Genomic DNA, 12,807 nt, shown 5'->3' on the forward strand with positions numbered 1-12,807 from the left:
ACTATGCAGCATTTGATGCACTTTTGAATATTAAAAAGTTTTTTGTTGCTTGTGAATGTTTTGTTAAATATATCTGGTGATTTAAGTATTATGTCGGAGCAAAGGTGTTTCTTTCGCCTGCGTTGAACATATGGATACATGAGGTCTTTCAGCCGTCTGCGTACAGAATCAGGACGCCATTGTGATTCTTTTCATAACAAGTAATTTTGTCTTTAAACAATAACATGATAACTTCCAATGATCATCACTTCACATCTTCGTTCCACACTCCTTTATTCCCTAGAATGACCGACAAGTCCCAGGACACAGGAATGGTGTATTCTGATACTAGTGGTACAAAAGAGAAAAGCTTGTGTGTCTTTAGTGCAAACATTTGTCGGTAAACTTAGAGAGAAGACGTCTAATGCCATGCCAAATCGTCTATTTAATTAATACTAGAATGAAATACTGTAAAACAACTTATTTTCGTGGTGATTAATTTCGGTTTCATGCCAATTTTAAACCGTGTTTTAATTTCACAATCAGGATTTTGATGGTTCTACTCCACCTGTATTTGAAGCATTTCCCCGGCAATTTTTTTCACCAATTTTCGCGATTTTTTCGAAATTTGCGAAGTCAATCACACACGAAAATTGGTTGGCTTACAGTACGTTTAATTATAAAGCAAAAACGAAAATGAATATTTACACATTTATTAAAAATAGCATGTTGATTTATATATTAAACACACGTTTAGCACACGTTTAGCATGCGTATGAGCATGCATGAGGACATTGAAATATATCATATTCTGTAATATTTTTCTATAATATGAAGTCGCTGGATAATGATTATTAAGGTTATAATTTTACATGTCCGTTGTCCATTTCATAAATAAATTTGAATATTATCAATTCAAAGTCTGTCCGTTTTTTCCGTGTTCCATGGAAAGTTTGATAACGTTTCCAATGCCATCACGAAATCTTGCATCACAAATGCAAACGCTCTTTGCTCTTTGAACAGCATCTGAACCCAGTCTAACTTCAGATTTGACGAATCCTCTGCCTTAATCATGTTCCATCTTGACCAGGTGCACTTTGTTGTAACATACTGATATGGCGTTCTACTTTATGTCTACCAAAGACTGACAATGTCATGACGTCACATTCCACAGGCCACTGGATAACTTCGTCAGGTACGATATGAATCCCAGCCGGAGTGCCGCAAGGCCACAGTGGCCTACATCCGGGGTACTGGTATCCAGTGTGCCACCGTCGTTTTGTCTGGTTTCATAAAGATGATGACTCTAGGTAAGTCCTCTGTAAAAGTAAAATCGGATTCTTGTTAAGAATGTATGAAGTCCGGAAACGTATTGCGTCAGATATGTTTGCACTCAATAACTTTTTGGGGGAAGCTGAAAAGAACATTGCGTCAGATAACTTCGAATATTGGCGAGAACAATGCTTTTTCGTTCTTAACTTTTGTTTCATCTGGAATGGACATAAAGCCAATGACTCGGCGTAAGAGAGAGTTCAGATAATGCAACTCTATACATTTTTTAAAGCTTATGAATAATCAATTCTACATCACGTCCACAGACGCAAGTGTTACTAAATTTTCTTCTTACCTGTTATTTACAAAGTTGATGACATCTGTCAGTCAGGTGAATGGATGTCAATGTATTGCACCACATCATGTTTTAGGCACCAGTTACAAAATTTTTCGATAGTCAGCCATGCAGCTTCCTCTTCAAACTCCTTCGGATACTACCATGAAACAAATAAATGACATTGTAGTGCATTCACAGAAGTGAAAATAGAACCAAATAATCTCAATGTAAGAAAAATAATGAATATATATGCTTAGTTTTATGGTCGTTTTTTACTTTTGATAATAAGCTTACCTTGACAAGGAGACAAGAGAAATCCACACCCTGAGACTGCTGCCGGGATAGTTTCTTCATCTCTCTTAGGGATACGTCATTCTGTAGGACCTTGCTTAAAGCATGTGCGTTTCCTACCTGTAAAGAAAAGGCAGAACAAAGCATGAGTAAATTTGTATAATAATGCGAAATGTATTATTTAAGCCAGATACAATTGAGATATTGAAAATTCATTCATACCAACACATCATATGCTTAAAGAATGAAATTCTGAAAATTCTGTAAAAATGGTGAATGATTCTGATGCAATATAATCGTTATCTCCTTTATTATTGACGCACGTGCATACCTTCAGAACTGTGACGTCATTCTCCCAACAGTGTGCTTCTATCAGAGTGTGTTCAATGTCGATTGTGACGTCATGTCCTGGACCGGAATCCGGCAGGATGCATAGCATAACTTGATCGGGGCAGCTGCAATAACAACAACAACAAAACATTTAGACAATGCCTGTACAATACAATACCTTAATTCACAATGATATACCTTTTCAAGTCTGTGTATATATATTACCACTTCTGCTTTATTTATTTTCCATTCAAAGCAATTAATTGCCTATATTTATAACTATTCATATTACTAAATATTTTATGTTATAAAATAAATTATAATTATTTTGTGGAAAATATGGAATGTCCATCCGTAATGCGAGAACGGGTATTACAATACCGGCGAAATAGTATTTCGACATACACAAATAACAAATAAATACACTTACCGTTGTAACATTTCAGCACTGTTGTAAACTCCCGTGGTCAGTCTGTGGTCAGCTTGTGCGTCACGGAGCAGCTTTTCCAGTGACCGACTTACTTCCAATAGAACCCTATAATAAACAGGTACATTCCGGAATTAACCGCCTGATTGGCATTCAGCCATATTGGTATATAGGCTATGGTACAGAGTACGAATCTATTTTTAGATTTGCTTCTGCGTATGCATACATGAACATGCAATTCGATTCGACACAAATTTCTAGAACATCAAAATTATCGCTAAGATTTTGAAAGCTAAACTTTGATTTTTTTTGTCTCTGATTGCGACATGTCTGATTCTAGCCAACGGGTCAAACTAGAAGGAAATAATTTATTTGTAGAAATTAATTAGTCTAGTAACCACTCTAATATGTTATGTTTTGCCTTTAGAAAGTCAAATATTGAGTACAAAATCGTACATTATTAAATACTGAGTTATATCTATCAAAATTCATAATTTACTTCATCTTTGCAAAATAATTGAGTTGATGAATTATCATAGAGGATTGCATTATATAACTGTCTAAGTTATGGGTCATAATATCAGTTAAAAATTCAAATAAATTTTACTTACTGTTTACTCAGGACCCCCGTCTCCTCCGGGTATTCGTCCGGTAAGGTCATTCTTTGATTATAATTGTTTTCGCACAAAATAATCCGCTTAACGTCCAAGATTCAAAATACGTCCGTTCAGATTGAGATTGTAGTAAGGTATGCAGACCATGGTCACGAGCTATAGGTGTTGTCCTAGTGCGCTGGGGATTCCCTATCAACAACGAATTTGATTGGCTGATAAATTTATAGGCGTGACTCAACATAGAAATAACCTGGTTAGCCAGAAAATACTACCTGGTTACTTATGTAACAAATTAACGGATTTCATTATTTTCATACGAATATTTTCCGACCCAATTTCATGTCAGTGCATTTATATCCAACTTAACCATAACGTTACATTCTCTAGCTAAATACATTTGTTAGTTTTCAATGTTATTACTTGCTTTTACCCGAGTTGTTTTACCTCACCTTATTTGAACTAGATATAGGCATGGGGCTTCCCATATAAGTATACAGTCTACCTGAGTCATGTATATTTTCCCTTCTATGGGTAGATCGTTGCATAGGTACAAATATAGACATGGATAGTCACATACCCGTTTGTAGAGTAGTTATATTTAGCTATTACAGCTACTTTGTTGGAAGATAGAGCCACGTCGAGAGATTGATGTAACATATAAATATATCATATTGTTTGTATATTTAGTTGAGTTTTCTAAAGTAATGCTATTTTCAAAAGTAAATTTTAAACATGTAACAATTGGCACCAATTATAATCAATTTGCACATTGACTTACCGACATTTTATTTACTCCGAATGCTTTATTAAAATGCAACATTTCCATGTGGCAGATTTGGTTAATTTATAATTCTGACGCATTATTTCTTCCTAACCTATCTCTGGACATGACACCGCTAGACCAGCCCTATATCATACTAACCCTCAAAGAATCCGGTAGCATAGATATGTTCCCACTTTACAAGCGTTATTTGGTAAGGCGATGGGTGCGCGCCATCCAACTTAAAGATCAGTTCCGGGAAATACAAACCAAGTCAACTCATGGAAAGGCTGTCTTGATAAGGTTGCAGTGATACAAACTTGATTTTATATGAGCTATCAACATGCAAATAAATTTATGCTGCAAGAAAATATCTGATAATCAAGCATTAAACTATCTTCCTATGGCATCTATGGTCTATATATGCTAGTGCGCATTATGAAGATTGTCTGCAAATCTCTGGCATCTATATAAACCATAGATGCCATTGGAAGATAGTTCAATACTTGTTTAAGCTAGACCAGTAAATCAGTAAATGACCCTGGCTGTTAACAGGACGTTAGACAAACCAAACCCAATTAAACTTTAGAAATGAAATAATGTTTTTGACGTTATATAATAAAGTGTTCACAAATCTTCATCACAAAGCTTTCAGTGTTAAGGAAAATACTTTGCAATTAACTTATTAATTTTTTTGTTAAATATTTTTATAATAATTCCAATGCACTATTTTCACGAGACATTTTTGATATTAGTTATGATGCATGATTTCTAGTTATGACACTTCTTGTAGAGTAAGTTCTATTTCGGTCAGACATTTATCGAATCATGTAGCAGGTTAGAACGAATATACGTACCCAGCCTACTATACCTTTCGGCCGGGTACGCATTGGTCCCTATGTGTTGTAGTGGAGCACTGCCTCCGAAAATCACTCGGGCACAGTTTTCTATACTTTTTGTAGGTTTCCAATTATTTAATGGCTATACATGCATTTACATATTATTGTTGTCCAAAACAAACATAACTACCATTCTTGATACATCTACCGTACCGCTCACAAGACGTCAAATTCACAATTTGTGGGCTTGCCGTATAAATACCCTTCAGAAAGACCTCCATATGTATTACGTAAAAAAAATAATGCCTCGATGAGAATTTGATATTTTATGTGGTTAAGTTTTATTGCCTAATAGGTTGGCGATATCAAACAAGTACGATAAAATGCCAACAAACGTTGTATAATGGTTTGCATAATCATTACTTTGCTCCATTAGCAGTAATATGCACCAATTGTAGCTCTAAAGACGACACCATTTTCTGTCTATAAGTCTTTTGAGCTACAATATTGCAGCTAGTAGCAGGTATATGTTCCTTCTTCCTTACAACTTTATTTGGTGAAGCGATGGGTGCATGTGATACAAATAGATGATCAGTTGTGTGAAATGCAAACTCATGGACTTCATGGAAAGGCAGTTTTGAAATGGCTGCAGTACAAAGGATAACTATGATAAATCTGGTGTCGATTAAAATAAATTGAATGCATAAGTTGCTTTGCAATATCAGTATAAATACGAAAATGATATTCTTCATAAAAGACCTTGATGACAGCTGACGTATTCTACGAGAGGGCTTTAATAGGCTTAGCCTGTTGCCCAATCTTATTGATTATTATCAATAGAATTGGTTGAAATGAAAATAAGAGCTGACACATCATCAGTGTTGTATTCCATATCTCCTTATTTAGAAAGGAAATGATTTGTCTCCTAGTCGTACCAAGTGATGGAATGAGTATTTGTATCACTTTTAACTATCTATTCAAAAGCCTTCAAGCATGCCTATCTTGAGAGGGCATATTTCGACCAGAAGTTCCAGAAGGATAAGAGTTCTCTGTTGTTTATGTAGTAGGAACGTCTTACTAGGAAGCGTTAATACAAATTGTCTGTATCATTTACAGATGACTTGTAAGTTAGCATTAATTCCAGAAACAAACTATTTAAAAGGCAATACATTTGAAAGTTTAATAAATCATACGAAGATCACGAAAATGTATTTAAAGAATCTTTTATCCGTTCCAGCGTAACTAATTTTTACATCATTTCATGTTTGTTTACTGTTGCAATGGTATGTTTGAGATTGATATGACAAAAGAATTTCGTTATGCCTTACAAATATGGTATGTTTTGATTTCGTATTACGAAAGTTCCCCTGCAATGTTACGTAACAACGTTATTGCGTTTATACCTAACATCAAATCCAAAGGCCCACTAAACGTTCCGTTTATAGAACAGCCCATGTGAGCCAGCACAGAAAGGTTTACAAACATTATTATCAACAAAATGCTATAGCTTTACTTCCAAAACGCCCATAGGTGAAGCAATTAATAAAGTGCCTAACAAAGCACGCATCTGAGGGGGATAATGTACCCCCACATAGACATAGTAGACAATGTTAGGTGTGGGGAACTCCACACATACCATGTGATGGAACTGTTCCAGATATCGACTTCTGAACATGTACTGAGGCCTAGGCTGAATACGGGCAGTCACGAGTGCCCTGTTCAATATCTAGGACATATACAGTAATTGACAGTGGACGATAACTAATATGTGGCCATGTATATTTATTTGTTTTTTTTTAGATACAAATGTAATGAGGAATGCATGGAACTATTTTCATTTTAACTTAGAATATATATATATTTTATGTATATATTTGCTAATGCCAATTAAAATGTTTCATAATGACGTGGGAAATATGTGTATTATATAAATGAGTGACGTGCAAGTGTATCACGAGGAATACTTTTTCATTGCATGTTATACATTTGTAGATCTAATACTAGACACGTAGTGCCCATGAATCTATAAAGAAGGATATTATATAACGGACAATTTTATAAGTCTCTATGACCCAGTAACACATATTCCATGTAGCAGCTGCTGATTATAAAGATAAGTGTAGGAGTTCTCTGAGTACGAGTTTCCATCACCCTAATAAACAGCTGACATGTATATGTCGGTAGCATATAAGTACGATGTCAAATGCATGTTGAATAAGTCTTTAAATGAATTGCGTTAATATGCGTTTAATTTAGCACACCAGAAAACGCGTACCCTAAATTTATAGGATTGGTTATTTTCAAAATACGAAGCAATTTTTTGTATCCATATCCTTCATACAATATTACATATACAAGGGTACGTACTAGACAAATTTGTTTGATCAAACGATCATTGGGGTTATATACATTTAGGGATTCAAAATAGTTTTGGAACACAATATTTTTTACACACAATAACTTGTGTAGTCTGTCAATAAGAATGAAGAATATCTGAAATTATAGACTTTTATTTCTACTGTATTCTACTATATATAAGATATTTCCTAATATTGATTTCCCCTCGTCCTAGTTTGTACATACTAGTATTCCATAAATGTGTGACTGTTCTATATTCTGGTCATTCATGCCAAGCCGTGCCATTTTCGAGGTCGGCTAGTAGAACGAGGTATCTGTAATCTGGGAACACTAGTGTTACATCAGGTCACCCGATACAGCACTAGAAGACCAGCCTTATAGTAGTTCCTAATTACATAAGCTTATGATAAACATACGACAGATTTTCAAATGCATAAAGTATATACAATTACATAATACAGCTGCAAAAACAAATGGAATTGCACTAAGCAATAAGTTCACCATTTTACACATCTATCAATCGAAATCCCTAATGGTAATCGAGATCTTAATTTCCATAAAGAATATCGACCAAAGTACGAAATAATCAGCAAAATCAAGCTCCAAAAGGCTTATAATTTGATTTTATTCTTAATTTTTTTTTTTAAGTTTTGAAACACACACTACGAAATATTACTCTAATGCATACACTGCACTTCGTTCGGGGACTGGGGAAACTACTAGCTGTGTCTCTCTTCATTTCCTAATGTAACTAAATAAGCTAGATAGAATGATGTATCAGTAGTATGCTGAAACACCTTCTAATATTAAATAAACAATTATAACATGAAGTTCTCGTTTTTTTCGTGGTTGCTATAAAAACAACCATCTTTATCATATATCATCGCCATAGCATTGCTTCATAGGCGAATATATTTCTATCCACAAAACAAAATAAAAGCTTTAAATCATAGCGAAAGTAATCACAAAAAATATGTTATATAACATATAGTACCCAACGTCATTCCTCAACACGTTTTGTCGTGTTAGTGGTAGGTTTTATAATTATATACTTATTTGACTTGGTTTTGTAACAGACTTCTTAACCATGAAATAAAAAAAGGAATTCAGAATTTTACAAATACACATTTGTGTATACAATGTGACACAAATGTATATGATGATACCAATTAACAACTCACATTATTTCATAATAATTATGAATGCATCGATGAAAATGTGCAAGTCGCTTAAGTTCTCAATTACGTAAGATGTTTTCGGCGAAAACATGACTTGTTCCGGAGGGGCATGCAGGACAAAACACTTATGTTAATCTAAGATCTGAATACTTTAGAAACAATCCCGCAAGGATTTATCAATCTAATGGTCAATTCATTGGATAAACCTATGAAGAATATGTATCTAAGATGTAGTTATTTTCTGTTGTAATATTACACAGGTCATCATCTAGGACGTGATATTGACGTTTTATACGGATCGGTAGTTTATCCCAGTCATTCACAGCTGACGGTACACGTGGCCTTGTGTAGTAGTATATTATACACTTATGTAAAGACGTGATGATGAATAGCTAACACAATACAAAATCTAGCTTAATCCTTTGTCGTAATGTCATCATAAAATATGGGTTTTTTCAAGTTTTACCTCACACGTGGTGCATCACACCATAGCGGAAGAACATGATTATAAAATACCAAGACACTTGCAAAATATATAAGGCCAAGTCTAAATATCTAATTCATGATCAATGAGGCTTTTGCTATATGTTGTGTCTCGTGAGCTAAATACTGGCTGGACATTTTATAAATCATGCATTGTTTAATATTGATATGTGTATGTATATTACACGTTAATAAAACTTTTATTATTGTTATGAAATAACTAATATTTAGCATATGGACGGTTTGGATCAAGGACCAGTATACTCTACAATAGAATTTACTTAATGCTTCTTTTGTGCTTTTGATGAAGAAACTTTGGCATCTGGTTTTACGTTTTTCATTCCTCGAAGAAAGAATATATTCAAAACTATATACAATGTACTGCAATCTATATTTAGCATTGTCTGTATATTACATAATCTGCGATGTCGAAAATTCTGATTTGGAAATGACAAATATAACCAACTAATTCATCAAGTCGACTGTCATTAAAAAACAATCCACATTCGATAATAAACAGTAGTTTGTTTACACCATCATAAAACCTGCGTGACAGAGTATTCTTACGTAATTCCTTCTGCCGTATTTAATAAACAATTAGATAATCTGCTCATACTAACGATTTTCCTACTATTACTATATTCTAAAACACTGAGTCATAAGAGCGAGATATTTCAATTTTCCATAATTCAAACCAGAGCATACCGAAAAAAACCCAGTCATTTATATGTAAAAGGGGAAATATATACATGTTGTTGACATATAATTTAGCTATTAGACATCTTATCTATTGTTTATATTTCGCGAATAAGAAATGTATTTATTCTGAAGGTCAATATATTGAAAATCTATCGGCATTATCTGTGCAAAAACAAACAGGGAAGCCTTTTGCCAAATTATTGTTTTACATTTCAAACAAAACTAGATGCTTAGAATAAATATAATTAGACTGTTTTAAGTATGACGATGACTCCATACATTCGCAATGATGACAAACAAAAAATGCATTCACCACAATAATTAATAGTTAAAGACATTCCAGTGCAATATCTTTAAAATATAAGTATTTCCACAAGTATTATATATACTAACAGTTTACTTATGAGTCCTTATCATTCAAGAAAACGACCGAGCATTTTATTTTAGGCACATCAGCCCACCTGTAGCTATTATTTCTATGTGAAGTCATGAACGGGGGTCATCATATAGAACGTGCTAGTTCTATGTCACTCATTGCTGACTTTAATGTGGGTGTAAGAGAGGGTATCAAAGGGACTCATACAAAGGGTATAGGATTGTTTGTTACATAATAAGAATAATGTAAACATTAATGTTGATATACGTGCACCGTCACTTTCGTACCTTGAATGGTATGGGAACATAATGTATGTACATTTGTCATCTGACGTTTCTTGATCATAAATTGCAAAGGTTACATACACGTGCTTATTGAGTCATATTTTCAAATAGGACTGGTACAAAATGCAGAGAACAAGACATTGTATAACTCTATCTGGGGTCAGTTTCACGAATTTTCCTTCGTTATAAGGGATTCCTTAACTTAAAATTGCTCATAGAAAAACATTACAGAAGCTGTAATTATAAGGACGAAATCTTATGAGGTTAAAGAGCCCTCATGAAACTCTCTAATACTGTCATATGGAGAATGTTAAGTTAAATTAAGACATATTCGTGGAACTGGGACCTGTTTTTTTCTATCATGCATGAGTGTATACAGAAGATATGAGCATTTCAGCAAAGGAAACTTCGCCTTCTGTTCAGATACTCAGATGTCTTGTACCCTAAAATAAAAACATAATATCATAATTTGTCATGGTTTATGTTTATACAATCCAAATAGCCTACTCATTTAAGCATAATGTAAAATCCTCATTTTCTTAAAGTTTATTAGAACCATACAGAGGTACCCATTTTTTGTCTTACATGGACCCAATGAATGAAACGCCTAGCGCTAACCTTGTCTGTGATCTATATTAAGCTCTATCTATATATTACAAGAGTTATTCCAAGGTGTATTGTTAGAAATTCCACCGTGGAAACTTGTCACCAAAATAGATAATATGACACATCAATCGAAACTCGTTAACCAGGAACACACGAGTGTATTGGTTAGTTATCATCAGTGGAACTATTCCGTACTATTATTGATATGTTTCCTTTGGAATTGTAAACAACGGCTTGTATTTTCTAATCCCTGACTTTATTATCTTTAAATGTTCGCATTGGCACAATGACCTTTGTTGTTCCAAATCCTGACTTAAGCTTAGATTATATACACATGTAATATTCTGCATTAAGGTGTTGTATTATAAATGTTTATGACACGCTTTTTGACGTAATTCCATTTGGAAATTGTATATTAGATATTCTTAGTTAAATAATCGATTTACCGTAATAATATAACTAATGATAAGTGCAATTTGTATCTCGCAATGTTATGAATCAAAAGAACATACAAAATGTATCTAATGAATCGTATTACTGATATACCTAACCAAGTCTTCTTTGTACGTATAGCGTGGAACCTATGTTCTTATCCATTTAAGCTAATTCCTGTAGGGATGTAGTTTGACAGGTCAGTGATTAACAGTTCAGTGTACAACGATACTAATAACGGCGAGACCTATAACATACAAACTGTTAAAGCTGTAAATATTAATGTTAATGAGCGTAAAAGACATCAATAAAGGCTTATATAACAATTTATAAGCGAAATAGAGATTAAAATTGAGGCTATTTAGAAATACACAGATGATGAACCAGGTGTTCAGCAAGAGTTAGTGTTTGACACCTGCAATTAAAAACTAGGTCATATCCGGGATAAGATGATACTTACCTTCGTATTTAACATGTGGTATGATATGATTTATATGTCAATACAATCTTAGTAAAGTATTGCATGTCACTTGATGTGCTATAATTGTATTGATCGAGGTGATTCGGTCATAGTTTGCTTTCGAGCCTTGTGTAGTATACTGCAATTTTCAGCAAAATCTCATCGATGGTATTCCATGGGTCACTATATACTATCGATACCATCACTGTCGTATTTACGCCAAGGTTACTATTACTACATTTATTGCCTGTACATACGCCAGCAATCTGATAAAAATACAGATCCTTATTATCACTACGTTGGATAAGAGGATCTGAGAACATCCCATTAGGGGTCACGTCAAGATGGCCTTTTGAAATGGCCAATCAAATTGGCACTGCCAGAATCTTGACTGGGGACGAAAATAGTTTGAAAAAGCTGTCTAAATTATTTTCGTGTATGCAGTCATATCGCCCGAAGTGCACAACAAAGCCAATTGTATATGCATACTGGGGCGAAAAGACGTTTTCTATTGATGTTGTAAGGTGTAGAAACTGCATTTGCTCTGAAGTATACGTGGTATAAAGGTCATCTGGACGTGACCCCTTATGGGATATTGTCAGATCCTATATTGAACGGAATGGTTATAAGGATCTGTGTTTTAATCAGATTGATACGCTAGGGGTTACTATTACTGTTGATATGTATGCTAGTGGGTGCTATCACTGTCGTTATGTTCAAGAGGTTACTATCACTATCTTAATAAATAACGACAGTGATAGTAACCCCAGAAAAATAGGGATAAACTTTTTCTGGTAGTTAATTACATATAGAGGTTTTCATGTGCAAATTATTGAACCTAGTCCTGTGTAAGACATAAAGGCCTAACCTGCATAGTTAGCAGATGTTCTATATTCTGACTGACTCGGTACTAGCATGTCAAGTCGTGCCATTTTCGTGATTGGTAAGTAGAACGCGGATTCTATGAACTGGGAACACTCGTTTGACATCAGATCATCCCATAGACACTTCACGCACAATATCGGTTACTCACAAGTAATAATCGTAATTAAATCAATGTATTCAGATAACACGCAATTCAC

The 12,807-nt window shown here is 34.2% G+C and overlaps 1 protein-coding gene across 1 annotated transcript; it reads right to left on the minus strand.

The window, feature by feature from the left end:
• Positions 1-676: 676 nt before the first annotated feature.
• Positions 677-3,404, minus strand: LOC138325562 (growth arrest and DNA damage-inducible protein GADD45 alpha-like). Its single transcript, XM_069271309.1, has 6 exons — positions 3,248-3,404; positions 2,640-2,744; positions 2,211-2,334; positions 1,883-1,999; positions 1,607-1,745; positions 677-1,298 (listed from the first exon to the last, which is right to left on the minus strand). Exons 1-5 carry the CDS (start codon positions 3,295-3,297, stop codon positions 1,635-1,637), a joined length of 507 nt encoding a protein of 168 aa, XP_069127410.1. The 5' UTR covers positions 3,298-3,404; the 3' UTR covers positions 677-1,298; positions 1,607-1,634.
• Positions 3,405-12,807: the final 9,403 nt, after the last annotated feature.

The sequence above is a fragment of the Argopecten irradians genome, chromosome 6, assembly GCF_041381155.1.
Source record: "Argopecten irradians isolate NY chromosome 6, Ai_NY, whole genome shotgun sequence".
Classification (NCBI taxonomy): domain Eukaryota; kingdom Metazoa; phylum Mollusca; class Bivalvia; order Pectinida; family Pectinidae; genus Argopecten; species Argopecten irradians.